At 44.5% G+C, this 23,672-nt stretch overlaps 1 protein-coding gene across 6 annotated transcripts in view; it reads left to right on the top strand.

Annotated features, from left to right (window-relative positions):
- The window catches only part of tns1b (tensin 1b), a 668,363-nt gene that overhangs the window by 327,205 nt on the left and 317,486 nt on the right, over positions 1-23,672 (top strand). For all 6 annotated transcript variants that reach the window (XM_078227754.1, XM_078227753.1, XM_078227751.1 and 3 more), the window contains one exon: positions 17,054-17,095. In XM_078227754.1, the coding sequence (XP_078083880.1) occupies positions 17,054-17,095 (42 nt within the window). The remainder of the gene's footprint in view (positions 1-17,053; positions 17,096-23,672) is intronic.

Below are 23,672 nucleotides of genomic sequence, written 5' to 3'. Positions count from 1 at the left end.
CTAGTCCCAATTGCCCACGTTTGGCCCATATTCCTCGATTCCCATCTTACCCATGTAATGTCTAAATACTTTTTAAAAGACAAAATAGTTCCTGCCTCTATTACTACCTGTAGCTAACTCAAGCCAAATCCTGGTAGCATCCTCGTGAATCTTTTCTACACTTTTTCTAGTTTTCTTTCTATAATAGGGTGACCAGAACTGTATACAGTATTCCAAGTGTGGCCTTCCCAATGTCCTGTACAACTTCAACAAGACGTCCCAACTCCTGTATTCAATATACTGACGAATGAAACCAAGCATGCCGAATGCCTTCTTCACCACTCTGTCCACCTGTGACTCCACCTTCAAGGAGCTATAAACCTGTACTCCTGGATCTCTTTGTTCTATAACTCTCCCCAACACCCTACCATTAAATGAGTAAGTCCTACTCTGGTTCGATCTACCAAAATGCACCACCTCACATTTATTTAAATTAAACTCCATCTGCTATTCATCAGCCCACTGGCCCAATTGATCAAGATCCTGTGGCAATCCTAGATAGACTTCTTCACTGTCCACTTTGCCACCAATCTTGGTGTCACTGCAAACTTACTAACCATGCCTCCTACGTTCTCATCCAAATCATTAATATAAATGACAAATAACAGTGGACCCAGCACTGATCCCTGAGGCACACCGCTGGTCACAGGCCTCCAGTTTGAAAAACAACCCTCTGCAACCACCCTCTGGCTTCTGTCATCAAGCCAATTTTGTATCCATTTGGCTACCTCACCCTTGATCCCGTGCGATTTAACCTTATGCAAAACCTACCATGCGGTACCTTAGATAAATTTTTAAATATTAAAGGAATTAAGGGTTATGGTGAGCGGGCGGGTAAGTGGAGCTGAGTCCACAAAAAGATTAGCCATGATCTTATTGAATAGCGGAGCAGGCTCGAGGGCCCAGATGGCTTACTCCTGCTCCTAGTTCTTATGTTCTTATGTGCCTTGTCAAAGGCCTTGCTAAAGTCCATGTAGACAACATCAACTGCACTGTCCTCATCTACCTTCTTGGTTACCCCTTCAAAAAACTCAATCAAATTTGTGAGACATGATTTTCCACTCTCAAAGCCATGCTGACTGTCCCTAATCAGTCCTTGCATCTCTAAATGCCTGTAGATCCTGTCTCTCAGAATACCTTCTAACAACTTACCCACTACAGATGTGAGGCTCACCGGCCTGTAGTTCCCAGGCTTTTCCCTGCAGCCCTTTTTAAACAAAGGCACAACATCTGCCACTCTCCAATCTTCAGACACCTCACCTGATGGTGATGGTGCAATGAATGAAATCTGTGCAGAGGGGGGGTGTCCCACAGTTTGAAGGGGGAGGGAGAGAGCAGCAATGGCACTAATACCTGAATGTTAAAGTTTGAAAGGATGAGGAATTGAATAAAACTGGAGGAATATGTTGAAAGTTTGGAGTCTCTCTACCCAGAAGCTGAACTGAAATGTTAAATCACTGAAAATTGCTCAGAAAAAATTATCTTCTGACCATAGAGCTGGAGTTAATCAAGAACTAATCAGAGACGGCTTGCTGAATACAGATCAGCGCAGACGCAGCTCAAAATGTGGCAGAATTTCCAGCAGTTTTTCATCAGTTGGGTTAGCAATTATCAAAAAAGCCAAACCAGCAGGGGGTCCTCTCTCAATGACGTTTCATTTCTACATCACTCTCTCTACAAAAATGGAGAGCAGCAGAGCATCATTCTGCAGGATAAGCATCGAGAGTCAGACTCAACCTTTCCTAGGGGCAGTGGAGGAGGTGTCATTTCAGAGAGAGAATTGTCGAGGCATTTAATCCCACTCCTGTTACTTCCTCTGTACTGCCCAATAAATGCAGCCTCAGTGTGAAAATTATTCCCATCATTAATATATTAACCCCTAACCCCACAGCCATAATTAACCCCGAACCCCGCTCCCATAATTAACCCTGAACCCCACCCCCATAATTAACCCCGAACCCCGCTCCCATAATTAACCCTGAACCCCACCCCCATAATTAACCCCGAACCCCGCTCTCATAATTAACCCTGAAGCCCACCCCCATAATTAACCCCGAACCCCGCTCCCATAATTAACTATGAACCCCACCCCCATAATTAACCCCGAATTCTACACACTGTAATTAACCCCTAACCCCACCCACTGTAATTACCTCCTAACCCCGTCCACTGTAATTAACCCCAAACCCCACCCACTGTAATTAAACCCCTAACCCCACCCACTGTAATTAACCCCAAACCCCACCCACTGTAATTAAACCCCTAACCCCGTCCACTGTAATTAACCCCCTAACCCCACCCACTGTAATTAAACCCCTAACCCCACCCACTGTAATTAACCCCAAACCCCACCCACTGTAATTAACCCCCTAACCCCGCCCACTGTAATTAACCCCCTAACCCCACCCACTGTAATTAACCCCTAACCCCACCCACTGTAATTAACCCCCTAACCCCACCCACTGTAATTAACCCCCTAACTCCACCCACTGTAATTAACCCCCTAACCCCACCCACTGTAATTAACCCCCTGAACCCACCAACTGTAATTAACCCCTAACCCCACCCACTGTAATTAACCCCCTAACCCCACCAACTGTAATTAACCCCCTAACCCCACCCACTGTAATTAACCCCCTAACCCCACCCACTGTAATTAACCCCCTAACCCCACCCACTGTAATTAACCCCCTGAACCCACCAACTGTAATTAACCCCTAACCCCGCCCACGGTAATTAACCCCTAACCACACCCACTGTAATTAATCCATCACCCCACCCACTGTAATTAACCCCTAACCCCACCCACTGTAATTAACCCCTAACCCCACCCACTGTAATTAACCCCTAACCCCACCCACTGTAATTAACCCCTAACCCCGCCTACTGTAATTAATCCATCACCCCACCCACTGTAATTAACACCCTAACCCCACCCACTGTAATTAACCCCTAACCCCGCCCACTGTAATTAACCCCTAACCCCGCCCACTGTAATTAATCCATCACCCCATCCACTGTAATTAACCCCTAACCCCACCCACTGTAATTAACCCCTAACCCCACCCACTGTAATTAACCCCCTAACCCCGCCCACTGTAATTAACCCCTAACCCCACCCACTGTAATAACCCCTAACCCCGCCCACTGTAATTAACCCTTAACCCCACCCACTGTAATTAACCCTTAACCCCGCCCACTGTAATTCACACCACAAACCCCACCCACTATAATTAACTGCTAACCCCGCCCACTGTAATTAACCCCTGAACCCATCCATTGTAATTAACCCCTAACCCCACCAACTGTAATTAACCCCTAACCCCGCCCACTGTAATTACCCCCTAACCCCGCCCACTAATTAATTACAAACCCTTCCCACTGAAATTGACCCCTAACCCCACCCACTGTAATTAACCCTTAACCTCGCCCACTGTAATTACCCCAACCCCATCCACTGTAATTAACCCCAAACCCCGCCCATTATAATTCATCCCTAATGTCCCCACTGTAATTAACCCCTAACCCCGCCCACTGTGATTAACCCCCAAACCCCACCCACTATAATTAACCCCAAACCCCACCCACTATAATTTACCCCTAACCCCGCCCACTGTGATTAACCCCTAACCCCGCCCACTGTGATTAATCCCTAACCCCGCCCATTGTGATTACATCCCAGTACTGTGCACTCCAATGAAACAAACCCAAGCCAACAACATCCAACTCTATTCCACCGCTATCTCTTCACAAGTAGCGTACAAAATGAGTTCTGCTTTGGTAATTTGACCATTCAATTCTCTTTTATTCAGTACGATCATGGCTGCTCTGCCTCAAGACCATCGACCAATAGAACTTGTATAACTCATAACTCCTTTGGTAACTAAAAATGTAGTAATCTCTGTCTCAAATACTCTTCACATAATTTCACACTCTCAATCCCTCCACGTTCTTTATTACTTTACGGACATCCAGAACTGAAGGAGCAGAAATATTCTCCAGTTATCTATTGGGAATACTGATGGCCTTGCTCTTCAGTTCCTGCACCAATGCTGTTCTCTACATACGGATGCCAACCCTTTCCCATTAGGATGGACCACGCTGTTTATGACATTGCTGTTGTTCTTGTTCCTGGGATAAACTTCTAATCACACTCCATCACCAAGTTCACCTATTTTCATCTGTGTAAGATGACCTGACTTCACTATCTCCACTGCTGTTGAAACTGGGATCCTTGCTGATGTGAGTATTTGATTGCTCGCCTGGCTGGCTCTCTGCTTCCACATTTACATAAACTTGAGCTCATCCAAAGCACACAGCAATTCCCTTTTTTCACCCATCAGCCTTATAGTTACTGACTGACCAACATTGACTTCCAGTCTGGCAAGGCCTCAACTTTAATTCCTCGTATTCAAATCCCTCCAAGGCCTCATTCCTCTCCTATTCCTCCCCTCATTCTTCCCCTGTCTTTGTAATCTCACCTTTGTGCTGCTTCAATTCGGACAGTTTGTCAGTCCCTATCTAAATCACTTCACCATTAGTCAACACGCATTGCTACTGGGGACCTAAGCTCTGGAATTCCATCCATCGCCCTCTCTGTCTCTCTACCTCTCTCTCTTCCTTCAAGACGCTCCTTAGAGTCGAACCCATTGGCCAAGGTTTCGATCACCCATTCTCAATATCTCCTTCAGTGACTCAGTTTCAAATTAGATTTGATAATGTTATTGTGAAGCACCTTGGGACTTGTTCCACATTATTTTGGAGTACTTGTCGGGTATATCTTGATCCAACTTTGCTATGCCTTCAATTGATCTTTGCAAATTTAGGCTTGAAGTCTGATGTGGAAAGTATGGCTCTCTGCAGAACTGACTTTCTTAACCTTGATGAGCCCTGCCTTAATTCAGAGATATGTCGAGAGGGAGGGACTGGTGGGTCCAGTTAGCATCTAAATCCATCTGACAATGATTCAACTTCTCCAAAGGTGAGGTCATTGCACATTCTTAAGACACTGCCTTGGGACCAAGACGTAAGTTATAACTGGAGACAGGAGTAAAGAATGTAAATTCTTGGCAATATTACGGGGAAGAATCCATAGCCTTTTACTTCGGAATGCTGCTGTTTAAACCATTTATTGTGTTTTTCTGTACCAAGGTACTGTTGATTGGCCCATTTTATTCTTGCGTCCTCCATCTATTCGCAGCCTCATGTTGGCTGCCCGAGGATCTGTGACATTTACCGACTGATGCCTTGCACCTTGGGCATCAAATTCCCCTTGGTGCATCCATGGAGTTGCTGCCAGTTCTGGACACATATGCTTTCCATCTGGCAGACTGCTGAGGCAGTCTGCTTTTAATCCGGCTCACTGCCAGTTTGTGGACAGGAAGGGATAGTCAAACTCCACCCAACAGAGGCAGAAACAGGGGAAGAAAGCTGATTGTGTTTGCTCACACTGCTGCTGTAGCCAGATATCACACTGAGCTTGTTCCCATCCTCCTGAGCAGCTGCACAATTGTATCAGCGCTGCTGTCAGCTCACATCTCGGGGTTAGGGAGCTGAAGTGATAAAAGTCAGGGGTTCTTAAGGTAAAGGAAATAGAAAGTGCTGCTGATCTCCCCTGGATTTTCACAGAGCGACTCAAGACCAAGAGAAAGGGAAATCAACCAGGATCTATTCCATTAGACTATTGCCCATACACTGAAGGAAATCAAGACTGTTGCCCATACACTGAAGGAAATTTGCCCCCAGGTATATTTTTCTTGTAGGATTACAGGTTATTGGGCCCAATGTGAATCAATCCCCATTATAAAATCCAACATTATTTCTTTATTTTTGTATATTATCATTATAGATTCTAGTGGCCACAATGAGCAAAAAAGTTGCCTTTGTGAACTTGCTCCACTTTGATTCAATGCTGGTGTTGCAGCATTTACTGAGTCTAAATCTGTGCTCCATTGCCTTTAATGCCGTTACTGAGGCTGTAGTGGGGTTGATAGTCTCAGCGGCTTGTTAACTCCAGCACCATTTTGAAAGGAGTTAATCACCACTTGTTCTTTTTATACAATAGATTATACAATACAGCTATCATTGATTGTCTTAAAGATCCATCTGGTTCACTAATGTCCATTAGAGAAGGAAATCTGCCGTCCTTATCTTGTCCAGCCTACATGTGACTCCAGAGCCACAGTTGACCCTTAGCTGCTCCCTGAAATGGTCACCCAGGTCCAGGGGTGTTAGTGATGGGAAACAAATGCTGGTCTTACCAATGATGTCAATGAAAGAGAAATTAAATGAAAATCTACTTCAATGTTCAAATCAGACTTTGAGGATCCCAGTGGCCGTTATGGGCCAGGACTAGTTCATGTGAGCACAGTGCACACTCTCTGGGGCAATAAATCCAAAGAGGGCCAGCTAAGATAAGTTTGGAATGCTTTTGTGGGGTTTGGGTAGAGGAGCAGGAATGTTCCTTAAGAACCCACAAATACATACTGTTCCAGAAGCCCGCTCCTACCCTTGCCAATACTACCAATGGTCAGCATCAATCCACAAGTTAGGAGTATTGGAATGGGAGGAGGTCTTTCAGTCTCTGAAACAGGTTCTACCATTCAGTTAGATAGCTGATCTGTATTATAACTCAATTTACCTGCCTTGGTTTCCTTAAATCCCCTTACCCAACACAAATCCATCAATCCCAATTTTGAAATTTCCAATTGATCTGCTCCCTCAAATCTCCTCGTGGATTCTCCCCTCTGCTGCCTGAGCAGCTTCCTGGGGGAGAGATTTCCAGATTACCACTCCCCTTTGTGTGAGGATGTGCTTCCTCAAATCTCCCCTGATCAGCCTGGCTTGAATGGGTGGCACGGTGGTTAGCACAGCTGCCTCACAGCAACAGGGTCCCAGGTTTAATTCCGGCCTCGGTCACTGTCTGTGTGGAGTTTGCACGTTCTCCCCGTGTCTGCGTGGGTTTCCTCCGGGTGCTCCGGTTTCCTCCCACACTCCAAATGTGTGCGGGTTAGGTGGATTGGCCATGCTAAATTGCCCCTCAGTATACCAAGATGTATAGGTTAGGAGGATTGGTGAGGTTACAGGGATAAGGCCTGGGTAAGGTGCTCCGTCAGTGCAGACCTGATGTGCCAAATGTCCTCCTTCTGCACTGTAGACATTTGATTCTATGAATTCTAAGGTTTTGCCTCCTTATTGTGGACTCTGCCCCTCCCCATGCAGCGACCAGAAGAAATAATTACTAATGATTCTCTGTTGACCCTATCAAATCCCATTTGAAACACCACAATTAGATCACCCCCTCATCTTCTACACTTGAGGGATTACAAGCTGAGTCTGTGTAACCTGTCCTCGTAATTATCCCCAGTACTATGCTGATGAAATTGTACCTAACCCGCCAAGGCCAATGGGCTTTAATTTGCCGTGGGAGTGAGTCAGCTGTAAGACTTGTCTTTGCACTTTTAAAATGTTGACTTTTTTTTGTGTGCAAGTTGTGGAGTGTGAGCTGCGAATGGCACCTGGATACTGAGTGAACAGGGCAAGCAATTATTCATCTCCTTAACCAATCAGATTGAAGGGTTGTGAAATTAACAGCACAGTAACTGAGAAGGAAATGTAAATACAAGTGGGTAAATCTAATGTGAATTCAGGTATAGAAGCAGAAATAAAGAGCGGATACGGTGGATTAAGTTAGAAACAAGAGAAAGGAAAACGTACATTTTAAAATTTATATTTTTAATATTCCCAGCTGCAATTAAAACTTGAAGGATAGAGACCCAACATATAAAATAGTTCATTTTCAGTGCCAGAGAGGTTGAGTGGCAGTAATGATCATATACACACCATTAAAAGAATCCTTACACTGAAATGGACAAGACTTAACTTTCTCTGGTGAGTATATCATTTGTTTCTGCCATACAAACTAAGCAACTCCACACCGCTCTACACATTTGAATGGTGAGGCAGGCAGTGAGGTGATGTTTTTGTGAAGCTAGCAATACCTTCTCAGACAGTAACTTTGGAATTCTGTGTTAACTGCAGGATTCACCTGTTGCCTGCAGTTGATGTAGTGTTTACGTTTAATTACGGGCATTCACCTCACTGTTAGTTTGGCAGTCAGTCATGTGCCAACATATCCAACCTGATGCACTGAAATGAATGCAATACCACAGATGGGATTTAACAGGATTTCTCAGATGGTGGGATTTCCTGCCCCACTATTCAAAGCGGTGAGAAACACATCCTCCCCAATCACTGCTGCCCCTCACCATTTAACATGCCAAGGAGCGCCTCAGAGAGTAGCTGACAAATCTGATTGGCTGGTAGCTCTGTAGCGCCAGTGGCAGCAGTGGCCAGGCCTAAAACTACACAAATCCCCAGATTCGAAATCCCAGCATCCAGGACCAGGTAAGTGCAGAGGATCTCAAGCTGGGGAGTGGAGCTGATGCCTTAATGGAAAGTTCAGGAGGGATAGGTGGGAATTTTAGGGCCCTGCACCTCAAGCCCACTATTAGGGGGCTGTAAAATTCTGCTCCAGAGCTTTGTACAACTGTAACAAAAGATCTTCATTTTTTACACTCCAACCATCTTGAGATAAAGGCAAACATTCCATTCAGCATTTAAATTATTTTTTGTGCCTGTCCACTAGTTTTCAATGATTTTTGTCCTTGAACTCTCTGCTTCTCTACAGTTCCCAGCTTCTTGCCACTTTGAGGATACTCCAAACCATCTTTCTTAGATCCAAAATGTTTTTAACCAAAATATTTTTCATATCAAATTCTATCTGCTACAGTTTTGCCAAATCATTTGATCTATTAATTTAACTCCACAACTTTCTATATCTACACTCTGACTCTGTTACCCTAACTTAGTGTTATCAGCAAATTTAGAAAAGAAAAACTTACATTTCGACAGCACCTTTCACGGCCTCAGGACATTCCAAAACACCTTACAGCAATGTGCAGTCATGGTAATAATTTAGGAAATACAACAGCCAATTTGTGCGCAGCAAGATCTCCAAGCAGAATTGTCTTAATGACCACATAATCTGTTTTTATTAACAATGTTATTTGCGGAATAAGTATTGGCCAGCACTCAGTGCTAATTCCCCTGCTGTTCTTTGAAGTAATGCCAACTTTTACATCCACGTGAAAGGACAGATGGGGCTTTGTTTGAACGTCATACCCAAAGGATTGCACTCTCTGTATTGCGCTGGAGTGTCAGCTCTGATTTTTGTACTTAAGCTTCTGGAGTGGGACTTGAACCTGTAACCATTGAACTTGGATCTAAGAGTATTACCAGCTAAGCTACAGCTGAAAACTTTGCTATATACCTTTCTATTCTTTCATACATATTGTTTATAGATGTCCAGAGTTAGCCAACCTCACTTTAATTGACTGGGATCTCAAATTGCATCACACTGCACCAGTTGGTCACCCAAAAGCCAGAATTAACCGAATCAGCCACGGACCACAGCTACATAGCAAGAGTCAACCCTGCCTGAGGAAGTGCAAAAATGAAGGTACCTGTGCTGCGTCGCCCCAGTTACTTCTGAGAATGGGAAAGGGAGTGAATGGACAATTGAGAATGTCTTTGTTTGCCAATCAGAAGTTGAGCAGCTATTTCTGAAAACAAAGTTAACACTATTATTTCCTTGAATGCTATTGGCTATAATTAGTTGCAGACTCATTCCATTCCTTGATTTTCCAACCACAGTGAGCTGGAAACTATTCAGCACTGGCTTCTTGGAAGACTGGAATCTTCCTTTGGCTCACCTCTTGGAACAGACGAAAAAAGAATCAGCTGGAGAAGCTACAGAGAGACCCCATTAGCTTCATGCTTATTATTGTCTGCTTTGGCTATTTTCATCCATGTTGACCAATAAACGAATGACCCAATGCAAAATGAGGTAGACAGGGTTCAGTATGTAAGCCTACAGCAGACCAAAATGAGTGAGGTTAACTCTCGCTAAATTGAGTCAATAGAAACTATACTAAGTCAATATAAAAGAGTGAAATAAACAAGCCAGGTCATATCAAACCAATCTCAGTGAGACTCCGAACCAGATTTGACTAGGAAAAGCAGAGGAGCCATAACAACAGTTTACCCTTTGGCAACAGAGTTACATCCTTGTCAGGAAGAGGGACAGCATGGTGGCACAGTGGTTAGCACTGCTGCCTCAGAGCACCAGGAACCCGGGTTTAATACAGGCCTCGGGTAACTGTCTGTGTGGAGTTTGCACATTCCCCCCGTGTCTGCGTGGGTTTCCTCCGGGTGCTCCGGTTTCCTCCCACACTCCAAAGATGTGCAGGTTAGGTTGATTGGCCATGCTAAATTGCCCCTCAGTATCAGGGGGATTAGCAGGGTAAATACATGGGGTTACAGGGATAGGGCTTGGGTGGGATTGTTGTCGGTGCAAGCTGGATGGGTCGAATGGCTGCCTTCTGCACTGTAGGGATTCTATGATTCCATGATAAGAGACCAACTGATTGGAACTGTCTTGCTTTGGTGCAACAGTCACTCACTTCACCCTCTCCCCCTTAGCTGTGGAGTCACTCCTCAAGAGAGGGATCACACACTTGTACTTCACTTGGAAGGAAGTGACTGATGATGTCCCTCAAGGGTCTTTGCTGATGCCTCAACTATTCACTGTGTTTGCAGGACTCAGATAACATAACAGAGAGCCACATATCCACATTTTCTGATGACATTCAGTTTGGCGATATAGTAAGTGGTGCAGCCAGAAAAATAAAATTACAATTAAACATTCAAAAGTGAGGTGAATAGTCAAAGTTGTGGCAGATGGGTTTCCACACAGATGAAGCCATCCATTTTGGACCCATGACTGGATCAAAATACCATTTAAGTGGTGAAAAGCTAGGGACGCTGGAGGTCCAAAGAGATTTTGTGATTCATGCACACTAATCACTAATCAGGTACAAATAAAAAGCAAAAAGGCTAAGGAATTTTCAACATTTATGACTAGAAGGCTAGAATATAGAACAGTAGAACAGTACAGCACAGAAAAGGTCCTTCGGCCCACGATGTTGTGCCGAGCTTTATCTGAAACCAAGATCAAGCTATCCCACTCCCTATCATCCTGGTGTGCTTCATGTGCCTAATATAAAAGGGAGAAAGTTTTGTTATAATCATACAAAGCCCTTGATGGGCCACATTTGGAGCACTGTGTACAGCTCTGGGCACCGCACCTCAGAAAGGATATAGATCGACTTTGGCAGAAGCATGGTCACCAGAATCAAACCACATTACACATTCAAACATGGAATAATGAGGACAGATTATATAATCTAGGGCTGTATTCCCCTCAATGTAGTAATTTGATTTGGGTTTTAGGATATTGATAGGAATTGATGGGGTTGGTAGAGAGAAACCACTATCACTGACGGAGAGACTCAGACAAGCAGACATACCCTGAGCCAGATCGCTACAGAGAGAAACCAGAAAACACTTCTTCACCCAAACACCAGTGGAAATGTGTAACTCTCAGGAAAACCAGGAGATGCTCACCCAATTCATCTTTTCAATCTCAAATCAATAGGGTTTTGCTAGACAAAGCTACAAAAGGATATGGAGCAAAGGCAGCTGGATGTAGTTAAGATGCAGATCAGTACTGGTTTCACTAAGTTACAGTACAGTACAGTCTCAAGTAGCTGAAAGAACTTCCCCCCCATTTCTATGTCCCCAGTATTACAGCAATCCCAAAATACATTACAATCTGAATAAATGATGGATGTATAGGCAGGTGATAGTGTCGCTGTATTATCATTATTCTCACTGGGATATCAATCCAGAGAACCTGGGGAATGCTCTGAGGATCCAGGTTCAAATCCCACCATGGCAGATAGTGAAATTTAAATTCAAATTTAAAAATCTGGCATTCAAAGTTTAATGATGAGCGGGAAACCATTGCTGATTGTTGAGTAAAACCCATCTGGAAATCTGTCATCTAACATGTGACTCCAGATCCACAGCCTTTTTGCTTTTTATTTGTACCTGATTAGTGATTAGTGTGCATGAATCACAAAATCTCTTTGGATCTCCAGCGTCCCTAGCTTTTCACCACTTAAATGGTATTTTGATCCAGTCATGGGTCCAAAATGGATGGCTTCATCTGTGTGGAAACCCATCTGCCACAACTTTGACTATTCACCTCACTTTTGAATGTTTAATTGTAATTTTATTTTTCTGGCTGCACCACTTACTATATCGCCAAACTGAATGTGATCAGAAAATGTGGATATGTGGCTCTCTGTTATGTTATCTGAGTCCTGCAAACACAGTGAATAGTTGAGGCATCAGCAAAGACCCTTGAGGGACATCATCAGTCACTTCCTTCCAAGTGAAGTACAAGTGTGTGATCCCTACTCTCTGTTTGCACCCATCCACTGATCTCTAAACCATGTAGAATCATAGAATCCTACAGTGCAGAAGGAGGCCATTTGGCCCACCGAGTCTGCACCGACCACAACCCCACCCAGGTCCGATCCCCATAACCCCATGAATTTATCCTAGCTAGTCCCTCTGACACTAAAGGGCAATTTAGCATGGCCAATCAACCTAACCTGCACATTTTTGGAGTGCAGGAGGAAACCGGAGCATCCGGAGGAAACCCACACAGACACGGGGAGTATGTTCAAACTCCATAAAGACAGTGACCCAAGCCAGGAATTGAACCTGTGTCCATGGCGCTGTGAGGCAGCAGTGCTAATCACTGTGGCACCGTGCCGCCCCAATCATCAATTAATCTTCAATGCCAGGAACCGTGATTTTAGTGAACATTATCTAATATGCAAGTATATCGAATGCCTCTTGGAGTGCATAAAAACAGCACATTGGATACTCTGAAACTGACTATTGTTACCTCCTCATCAAACATTGAGGTTTTTTTCGTATTCTTTGGGGTTTCTGTCTATTTTGGGGTTTCTGTGTAATTCACGGTTTCTGTGTATCTCGGGGGTAATTGTGAATTTTGGGGTTTCTGTGTATTTCGGGCTTTATTGTGTGTAGACCGAGTCATCACATGACCTATGTGATGAGGCAATTGGGTGGAGCTGAATGTGAAGGTGAAGCTTGGCAGGGTTACCTGGGACCTCAGGCAGAGTAGGTGTGTTAATGAGAGTTTGTAGTTTAGTTAATAAACCTCCTGCTTGTTGAAAGTCCCTTATGGACCAATCAGAATGACATGCTGTCAGGGCACAGGGAACTCCAAATATTGACCCACTTGTCTTCAATGAGAACCTGGGATAATTGGACAGATACAAGCTGGAATGGATCATCTTCTGTAGTGCAGCACTATCTGAAATAAAAAAAGGTACAAGCCTATGCTCTGCTGAACTTTACAGATCCCATAGTGATCACAAAGTTTCATTGTTTAAATTTAATTCAGAAGAACATAAAGAGGACCCCGCAATTATCCGACAGAAATTTGAAGAAATATGCTCCCCACTTAAAAACATAATTTTAGACCACCACATATTCGATTCAGCTAATCAGAAACTGTTTGGATCAATCCAGCACTATGTGGACGCATTAAATGTCTTAGCAGAAAAATGTGCAATGTAGAAACTGATGTACTCTGAAAACAGCGACTGAAACAGAAGGTCCTGACTTTACAGTCTACTTTAGAAATGTGCATTTTAAACAAGCAGTCTGAAAGATTGAACAGAGAATTCCAGCAGGAAACAGCATGGTTTAGGCGGAAACAGGATTACGTTCAGTACAGGGGGTACATTGCATCAACTGCCAGCAGTCTGTCTGCACAATCGATGAACAATCTGAAACATTGCATCAAGATTTCTGGCGGGAAGCAGCACCATTTTGACAGGACACTGAAGTATTTTTAGTTCAGGGGCACCTTGCACCCACTGCAGCGTCAACACCCTCCAAACAGGGCTCAATGTTTTGCCTTTGGAAAAACGTGAAATCACTGTGGTATGTGGAATCACTTCACCAAGTGCTGAAGACCTAAACAACAGCAGTCTCTCTGTGATGCCAGCAGAACTCCTGCCAGTCACTTTCCCAGGGACAGGTGTGTGACTGTGAGTGACAGTGCCATGTGAATTAAACGACCAAAGCACCATCACCGCAATCATCCCTGCGATATTATGAAAGTGTGGAAGCGGCCACTCAAAAAGGAGAAATATTCACTGCACGGTAGATAATCTCCAGCAATGCCAAGTTAAAAATCAAAATCGACACAGGGACAAAGTGTAATGTTCTATCCATTAACAAACTGCGAGAAATAGTCCTGGAGACAACATTGGATCTGAACCAGCAGTCTGACCTTGTGCTTATGTGGACAGACAGTCACCACCGAAGGCGTAGCCGCTCTTTGCTGCATCTGGGGAAACTTTGACTTCCTCACTGAAGCCCAAAACCTCAAGCCACCACTCGCACTCCCGGATTGCATCTCGTCCAGGGTCATTTAACTTGACCCAGAAGTCCACGCTGTGCAAGCTGAAGCCCCAGAGGTGACAAGGTACAGTGACATTTCTGACTGTCAGACAATCAGCAAGCTACCTGTTATGTACTGTATGTGATTCGGTGACTTGGTCACACCAATAATATGTGTGCTGACAAAGATACTGACTGCGATGAAGCAAAAGATCATCACGAGCAACATCGAATGACAGAAATGGAAGGAATTGCCCCAGTGGAAGAGACCAGAGAGTGAGTTTTGGCAACGCTAGCCACGGTGAAAAAGGATGGTTATGGTCACGATGTGTAATAACCCTGTACATTTAAACCAAGCGCTACCCAGACCACATTTCCCCATGAAGACTGTAACATAGAAACATAGAAAATAGGAGCAGGAGGAGGCCATTTGGCCCTTCGTGACTGCTCTGCCATTCATTATGATCGTGGCTGATCATCCAACTCAGTAGCCTGATCCTGCCTTCCCTCCCATATCCTTTGACCCCATATCTAACTGCTTCTTGAAAAGATACAATATTTTGGCCTCAGTTGCTTTCTGTAGTAGTGAATTCCGCAGGCTGACCACTCTCTGGGTGAAGAAATTTCTCCTCATCTCTGTCCTGAACAGTCTGCCCTGTATTCTCAGACTGTGACCCCTGGTTCTGGACTCCCCCACCATCAGGAACATCCTTCCTGCATACACCCTGTCTAGTCCTGTTAGAATTTTATAGGTTTCTATGAGTGAATACAATCCTAACCAATTCAATCTCTCCCCGGGACATCAGTCCCACCATCCCAGGAATCAGCCTGGTAAATCTTTTCTGTACTCCCCGTACAGCAAGAACAGCCTTCCTCAGCTAAGAAGACCAAAACTGCATACGATATTTCCAGGTGTGGTCTCACCAAGGCCCTGTATAATTGAAGCAAGACATCCATGCTCCTGTAGAACAGGACATCGCAGACATGCTGCAAGCAAGAGTATTTTGTGTGTTAGATGCAAAATGTAGATTTTGGAAATCCCACTCAATCTGGCATCCTCAAGATTGTAAGGAGTCTAACAACACCAGGTTAAAGTCCAACCGGTTTATTTGGTAGCAAACGCCACTAGCTTTCGGAGCGCTGCTCCTTCGTCAGGTGAGTGGGAGATCTGCTCATAAACAGCAAACAGGGCATATAAAGACACAAACTCAATTTACAGAATAATGAATAATGATTGGAATGCGAGTCTTTACAGCTAATCAAGTCTTAAAGGTACAGACAATGTGAGTGGAGAGAGCATTAGCACAGGTTAAAGAGATATGTATTGTCTCCAGACAGGACAGCCAGTGAGACTTTGCAAGTCCAGGCAAGTTGTGGGAGTTACAGATAGTGTGACATGAACCCAAGATACCGGTTGAGGCCGTCCTCATGTGTGCGGAACCTGGCTATCAGTCTCTGCTCAGCGACTCTGCGCTGTCGTGTGTTGTGAAGGCCGCCTTGGAGAATGCTTACCCGAATATCAGAGGCCGAATGCCCATGACCGCTGAAGTGCTCCCCAACAGGAAGAGAACAGTCTTGCCTGGTGATTGTCGAGCGGTGTTCATTCATCTGTTGTCGTAGCGTCTGCTTGGTTTCCCCAATGTACCATGCCTCGGGACATCCTTTCCTGCAGCGTATCAGGTAGACAATGTTGGCCGAGTTGCAAGAGTATGTACTGTGTACCTGGTGGATGGTGTTCTCACGTGAGATGATGGCATCCGTGTCAATGATCCGGCACATCTTGCAGAGGTTGCTGTGGCAGGGTTGTGTGTTGTCGCGGTCACTGTTCTCCTCAAGATTGACCACATTCATGTGCCCAGCCGGCAGTTACCGTTTCTCCAAATGCCACATGGTATCTCTACCGGCAGTGCGCTGTTTCAGTGCTGTATGGAACGGCTGTTTGCAGACCAACCATGTGAAATCATAGTTGATGACATCTGTAGCTGAACATGATGAGCATCATCATCGCGTCCTGGACAATGTCAGCGATCTCAATTTAACACTCAGATCTTTGATGACTGGCATGGACATGAGGGGTTGAATGGTCTCATCCTGTGCTCTATAAAAAGGCCCCAGATGTTAGGAAGGAGGATTTTGCAGGGTTGACAGGGTTGAGTTTGCCATTTTTGGTGCCATGTTTGTTTGGTTTCACTCCTTTGAAATTTTTTGTGGTTTGATACAACTGAGTGACTTGCTGGTATGTTTCAGAGGGCAGTCACATTGCTGTGAGTCTGGAGTCACATGTAGGCCAGACCAGGTAAGGAGTCAATTCAATTTCCACCACCTTCCCTGTACTGTTTCTATGTCTTTTCCCCATTCACTGTTTCTATTGAGGAGTTGTGTCACACTGGGGAACCATATGGAACCTCATTTTACTCATTCTGCTGAGAGTTGCCTCATTCAATTTGCTCAGAAATCTCCAAGTATCGGAATGGTCGACAGCAATGTCCATTTGTATCACTGCATTGTTTCAATTGCTGAAACTCATCACATATTTAAATATTTTTACCTGATCTGTGTCTACCACATCATGTAACCTTTGTCTCCTGTTCTTCACTTCCAGCCATCCAGCACCATTATTCCACTGAACCATGTAGAGAGCACAGTGAGTAAATTCAATTGAAATCTTTTTCACAATCCTCTGTCAAAAAAATGGGATTTATGCATGAAGGCTGGGGCATGGCTAAGGTACGAAAGGAGTCTTCCTATCTGCCTTGTTATGGCTCGGGTTAGAAACTCCAAAGTTTTATGAAGCCCGCCTGAATCATAAGTTTTGCATCTTGAACTTGGCTAGGGTAAGCATGAAAGGTTTCACTTCAGGTATGATTCAAATGACCCACTAGGGAGCTTTTATCAAACAAGGTTTATTTAAGAATATAGTTGACATGTATAGTAAGAAAATGAGCAAGAACGTTTATCAATAATAAACAAGAAACAAAACAATCACTATAAATGTATAATCCTTAATGAATATCTCTCATGTGTTCCAATTAAAACCAATAACCTTGCCACGGACAAAACCCTTTAAACAGATTCAATACAGCAAAGTCTAATGCTCACGTGATAAGGAAAATTGAGTCCTTTGGTTGAAGTCTGCAGTTCTCTGGATTCACTCCGAACAGTTTGAAGACAAGACAGCTTCCAAAGCACCAGAGAGACTCTGGCCCAGCCCCCAACAACAGCAGATTCTCACCCTTCAGGAAAACAACATCTTGTTTTCAGCTAACCAACAGAATTTTCAAAACAACAGGGAGAGAGGAAAAACACTTCTTTTTAGCTTCCTGTCCCTTCTAAAACTAAAACCTCAAACCTGCAACTCCAAACTGAAAATGAATCCCTGTCACCTGAGATGCCCACAGTTTTCTTCTCCTCCCAACAGTGAAATCACCTGAGGCTCTGAGCATGAATTTAAAAAAATCTCTTCGAGACATAATAACATTACAGTCTTCACCAAGGAAGAGGATGCTGCCCAAGTCATAGTGTAGAAGGAGGTCATTAATACTGAGTGGGTTAAAGGTTGCTAATGAGGAGGGATTGATTAGACTGGTTGAACTTAAAGTTGATAAGTCACCAGGACTGGATGGGATGTATGCATGGGCCAGATATTTCAATGGCGGGGACCCAGGGGAACACAGTCCCTCGCACTCCAGCAGCTCTGATGCCACATTAGGCTCCAATGAGCATTGATAGGCATTAGGCAGGACTTGTGCTCCTCACTCAGGAAAAAATCCCACCTTGGAGAGTTGTCGATCAATCAGATTGGCCAGCAGCTCTCCAGACTCTCCAGATACAGCGCTGCAGTGGTCGGAAGAGGGACTGCAGGAAGCCACCTGGAACCCTGTGGGGGAATTCTCCAATCTCATCCATGGCCACCCCACTGCAAGGAAGAACAGAGAATTTGGCGTTCCAGCCAAAATTCCACTCACTTTCACCCGAGGTCGGAATTGAACCCGGGTCTCTTTTGCTATGAAGCAGCAGTGCTAACCAATGTACCAATGAGGGGAAATGGCAGCTGGAACAAGAGAAGGTCAGGGATAGGTTAGAGGGCAGGGGAGATTAAATGACAAAAATTTCAGGGAACAAAAGGCAAAGGAATTGGTAATGATAATAGTAAAGTAACAAATCATTGGTCTCGAATAGGTGTTAATAGCAGAATAAAGGTCAGTGTTGTCTGACAGCAAAAACATGAAAACGAGGTACAGGCTGGCACTAAAGAAAAACAATATAAAATGGAGTACAGAGTTCATGGTTTGAAGTTGGTGAACTCAATGTTGAGTCCAGAAGGCTGTAAAGTGCCTCAAAGATGAGGTGCTGTTCCTCTAGTTTGTGTTGGGCTTCACTGGAACATTGCAGTCGGCCAAGGACAGAAATGTGAGCATGAGAGCGAGATAGAGTCATAGAGGTTTACAGCATGGAAACAGGCCCTTCAGCCCAACTTCTCCACGCCGCCCTTTTTTTAAAAACCCCTAAACTAATCCCAATTACCCGCATTTGGCCCATATTCCTCTATACCCATCATACCCATGTAACTATCTAAATGCTTTTTAAGAGATAAAATTGTACCCGCCTCTACTACTACCTCTGGCAGCTTGTTCCAGACACTCAACACGCTCTGTGTGAAAGAATTGCCCCTCTGGACACTTTTGTATCTCTCCCCTCTCACCTTAAACCTGTGCCCTCTAGTTTTAGACTCCCCTGCGTTTGGGAAAAGATATTGACTATCTACCTTGGCTATTCCCCTCATTATTTTATAGACCTCTATAAGTTCACCTCTCAGCCTCCTACGCTCCAGAGAAAAAAGTCCCAGTCTATTCAGCCTCTCCTTATAACTCAATCCATCAAGTCCCGGTAGCATCCTAGTAAATTTTTTCTGCACTCTTTCTAGTTTAATAATATCCTTTCTATAATAGAGTGACCAGAATTGCACACAGCATTCCAAGTGTGGCCTTACCAATGTCTTGTACAACTTCAATAAGATGTCCCAACTCCTGTATTCAATGTTCTGACCGATGAAGCCAAGCATGCCGAATGCCTTCTTCACCACTCTGTCCACCTGTGACTTCACTTTCAAGGAGCTATAAACATGTACCCCGAGATCTCTTTGTTCTGTAACTCTCCCCAAATTTGTGAGACATGATTTTCCACTCAGAAAGCCATGCTGACTGTCCCTAATCAGTCCTTGCATCTCTAAATTTGTCTCTTCACCTTGTCTCGGAATTGGGTGCAGATCGCGGTATAGGCCCGACGCCCAGCTTTACTGCGATTTCGATTCCTGGCTTGGGTCACGTCTGTGGAGTTTGCACGTTCTCCCGTGGGTTTCCTCCGGGTGCTCCGGTTTCCTCCCACAGTCCAAAGATGTGCTGGTTAGGTGAATTGGCCATGATAAATTCTCCCTCAGTGTACCCGCTGGTCACAGGCCTCCAGTTTGAAAAACAACTCTCCAGAACCACCCTGTCTCTCAAAAAACCTTCCAACAATTTACCCACCATGGTGAATGGTGAATTGAAGTGCCAAGCAACAGGAGGGTCAGGATCCTGGTTACAGACTGAGGAGAAGTGTTCTGCAAGGCAGTTATCCAGTCTGCGATTGACCTCCCCAATGTAGAGGAGATAAATTGTGAGCAGCGAATACAGGAGTATTTTGGGGCCTTGGACATTGAGGAGGGGGATGTAAAGGGGAAAATGTTACACCTCCTGCAATTCCATGGGAAGGTGCCATGGGAAGGGGATGAAGTATCGGGGGTGATAAAGCAATGGAACAGGGTGTCATGGAGGGAATGGAACCTCTGGAATGCTGACAAAGGAGAGGAGGGGAAGTTGTGTTTGGCGGTGGCATCATGCTGGAGTTGGCTGAAATGGCGGAGGCGAGTGCGGTGGATAGTGAGGACTGGGGGAAGATTCTGGGAGGGAGGGGAAGGGGTGAGGGCAGAAATGTGCGAGATGGGTTGGATAAGGTTGAATGCATGGTCAATTATAGTGGGGAGGACCCTCGGTTAAGGAAAAGGGAAGAGATGTAGAAGTGATATTGTGGAAGGTGGTATCCTCAGAATAGATTGAACAGAGATGGAGATTTGGGAGAATAGTGCAGGAGTTACAGGAAGCAGAATATGGAGAAGTGTAGTTGATGTAGCTGAGGACGTTGGTGGGCTTATAACAAATGGAGACAGAGAAGTCTAGGAAGGGAAGGGATGGGTCAGAGATGGACCATGTGAAGGTAACAGAGGGGTGGAAATTGAAAGAAAATTTGTTGAATTTGTTCGGCTCTTGGTGGGAGAATGAAGTGGCATCGATGACTAATACAGTCATTGATGTAATGGAAAAAGAGTTGTGGGGAAGGGCCTGAGCGAGACTGGAAAAAGGAGTGTTCCACATACCCCACAAATAGAAACACTGAGGAACAGTGGAGGACTTTCAAAGCGATCTTTCACAGTGCTCAGCAAAAGTATATACCAGTGATAAGGAAGGACTGTAGAAAAAGAGATAATCCGCCATGGATATCTAAGGAAATAAAGGAGGGTATGAAATTGAAAGAAAATGCATACAAAGTGGCAAAGATTAGTGGGAAACTAGAGGATTGGGAAATCCTTAAAGGTCAACAGAAAGCCACGAAAAAAGCGATAAAGAAAAGTAAGATGGATTATGAGAGTAAATTAGCTCAGAATATAAAAACAGATGGAAAAAGTTTCTACAAATATATAAAATGAAAAAGAATGGCTAAAGTAAACATTGGTCCTTTAGGGGACGAGATGTAATAACTGGAAATTAGAAAATGGCTGAGGCATTGAACAGGTATTTTGTGTCGGTCTTCACAGTGGAAGACACAAATAACATGCCAAAAATTGATGACAGGAAGGCTATGGCAGGTGAGGACATAGAAACTATCATTATCACGAAAGAGGTAGTGTTGGGCAAGCTAATGGGGCTAAAGGTAGACAAGTCTCCTGGTCCTGATGGAATGCATCCCAGGGTACTAAAAGAGATGACGGGAGAAATAGCAAATGCACTAGTGGTAATTTACCAAAATTCACTGGACTCTGGGGTGGTTCCCACAGATTGGAAAACAGCAAATGTGACGCCACTGTTTAAAAAAGGTAGACAAAAGGCGGGTAACTATAGGCCGGTTAGCTTAACCTCTGTAGTAGGTAAAATGCTTGAATCTATCATCAAGGAAGAAATAGCGAGACATCTGGATATAAATTGTCCCATTGGTGAGATGCAGCATGGGTTCATGAAGGGCAGGTCATGTTTGACTAATTTGGTGGAATTCTTTGAGAACATTACATGCGCAGTGGACAATGGGGAACCTGTGGATGTGGTGTATCTGGATTTCGAGGAGGCATTTGACAAGGTGCCGCACCAAAGACTGCTGCATAAGATAAAGGTGCACAGTGTTACGGGTAATGTATTCGCATGGATAGAGGATTGGTTAACTAACAGAAAGCAAAGAGTGGGGGTAAATGGGCGTTTTTCTGGTTGGCGATCAGTGACTAGTGGTGTGCCTCAGAGATCAGTGTTGGGACCGTAATTGTTTACAATTTGCATAGATGATTTGGAGTTGGGAACCCGTGTAGTGTGTCAAAATTCGCAGAAGACACTAAGATGAGTACTAGAGCAAAGTGTGCAGAGGATGCTGAAAGTCTGCAAAGGGATATAGATAGTCTAAGTGAGTGGGCGAGGGTCTGGCAGATGGAGTACAATGTTGGTAAATATGAGGTCATCCATTTTGGTTGGAATAACAGCAAAATGGACTATTATTTAAATAGTAAAAAATTGCAACATGCTGCTGTGCAGAGGGACCTGGGTGTCCTTGTGCAAGAATCACAAGGAGTTGGTTTGCAGGTGCAGCAGGTAATTAAGAAGGCAAATGGAATTTTGTCCTTCGTTGCTAGAGGGATGGAGTTTAAAAACAGCGAGATTATGTTGCAGCTGTATAAGGTGCTGGTGAGGCCACACCTGGAGTACTGTGTACAGTTTTGGCCTCCTTACTTGAGAAAGGAGATAGTGGCACTGGAGGGGGTGCAGAGGAGATTCACTCGGTTGATTCCAGAGTTCAGATGGTTGGCTTATGAGGAGAGACTGAGTAGACTGGGGCTATACTCATTGGAATTCAGAAGAATGAGGGGAGATCTGATAGAAACATAAGATTATGAAGGGAATAGATAAGATAGAAGCAGGGAAGTTGTTTCCACTGGGAGGTGAAACTAGAACTAGGGGGCATAGCCTCAAAATGAAAGGGCTGGTTTAGGACTAAGTTGAGGAGCAACAAAGGGTTGTGAATCTGTGGAATTCCCTGCCCAGTGAAGCAGTTGAGGCCTCATTGAATGTTTTTAAGGCAAGGATAGATAAATTTTTGAACAGTGAAGGAATTATGGGTTATGGTGAGCAGGCGGGTAAGTGGAGCTGAGTCCACGAAAAGATCTTATTGAATGGCGGAGCAGGCTCGAGAGCAAAATGGCCTACTCCTGCTCCTAGTTCTTTTGTTCTTATGTTCTTAAAAGACAGGCATAACTGGGGCCCTCGCTGGTACCCATAGCCACACCTTTTATTTGGAGATAGTGAGGCAAGTTATCGGAGAAATTATTTACTGACAGAACAAGCTCAGCCAAGCGAAGGATTGTGGTGATGGATGGGGATTGTTTGGGCCTCTGTTCAAGGAAGATGCAGAGAACCCTCAGACTGCCCTGGTAGGTTGGCGGGGGGACGGGGGTGGGGGGGACGGGGGTGGGGGGGCGGGGGGAGGGGGGGTGGGTGTAGAGGGATTGGACATCCATTGTAAAGAGGAGGTGGTTCGGACCAGGAAACTGAAAACTGTTGGAATAATGTGAGGTGTCAGAAGAATCATGAGTGTAGGGGTTAGAGACTGGACACTGGCAGAGAAAACAAAGTCAACATAGGAAAACCCTGCTAGTTCCCCAGACACTAAGGGGCAATTTAGCATTACTAAATCTGGAATTACAAGTTAGTCTCAGTGATGACGATCATGAAACTATCAATTGTCATCGGAAGCCATCTGTTTCACGAATGTCCTTGAGGAAAGGAAAACTGCCGTCCTTACCTAGTTTGGCTTACACATGACTCCAGATCCATAAGAAAGTTGTTGATTCCTAAGTGACTGCTGAAATAGCTGAGCAAGACACTCAGTGCGAGGGCAATTAGAGATTACATTAGAGCAGTGACAACAAT

The sequence above is a fragment of the Mustelus asterias genome, chromosome 14, assembly GCF_964213995.1.
Source record: "Mustelus asterias chromosome 14, sMusAst1.hap1.1, whole genome shotgun sequence".
Taxonomy (NCBI): domain Eukaryota; kingdom Metazoa; phylum Chordata; class Chondrichthyes; order Carcharhiniformes; family Triakidae; genus Mustelus; species Mustelus asterias.
Note: the sequence above shows the minus strand (reverse complement) of the source record. Positions and strands in the feature narration are given on the sequence as shown.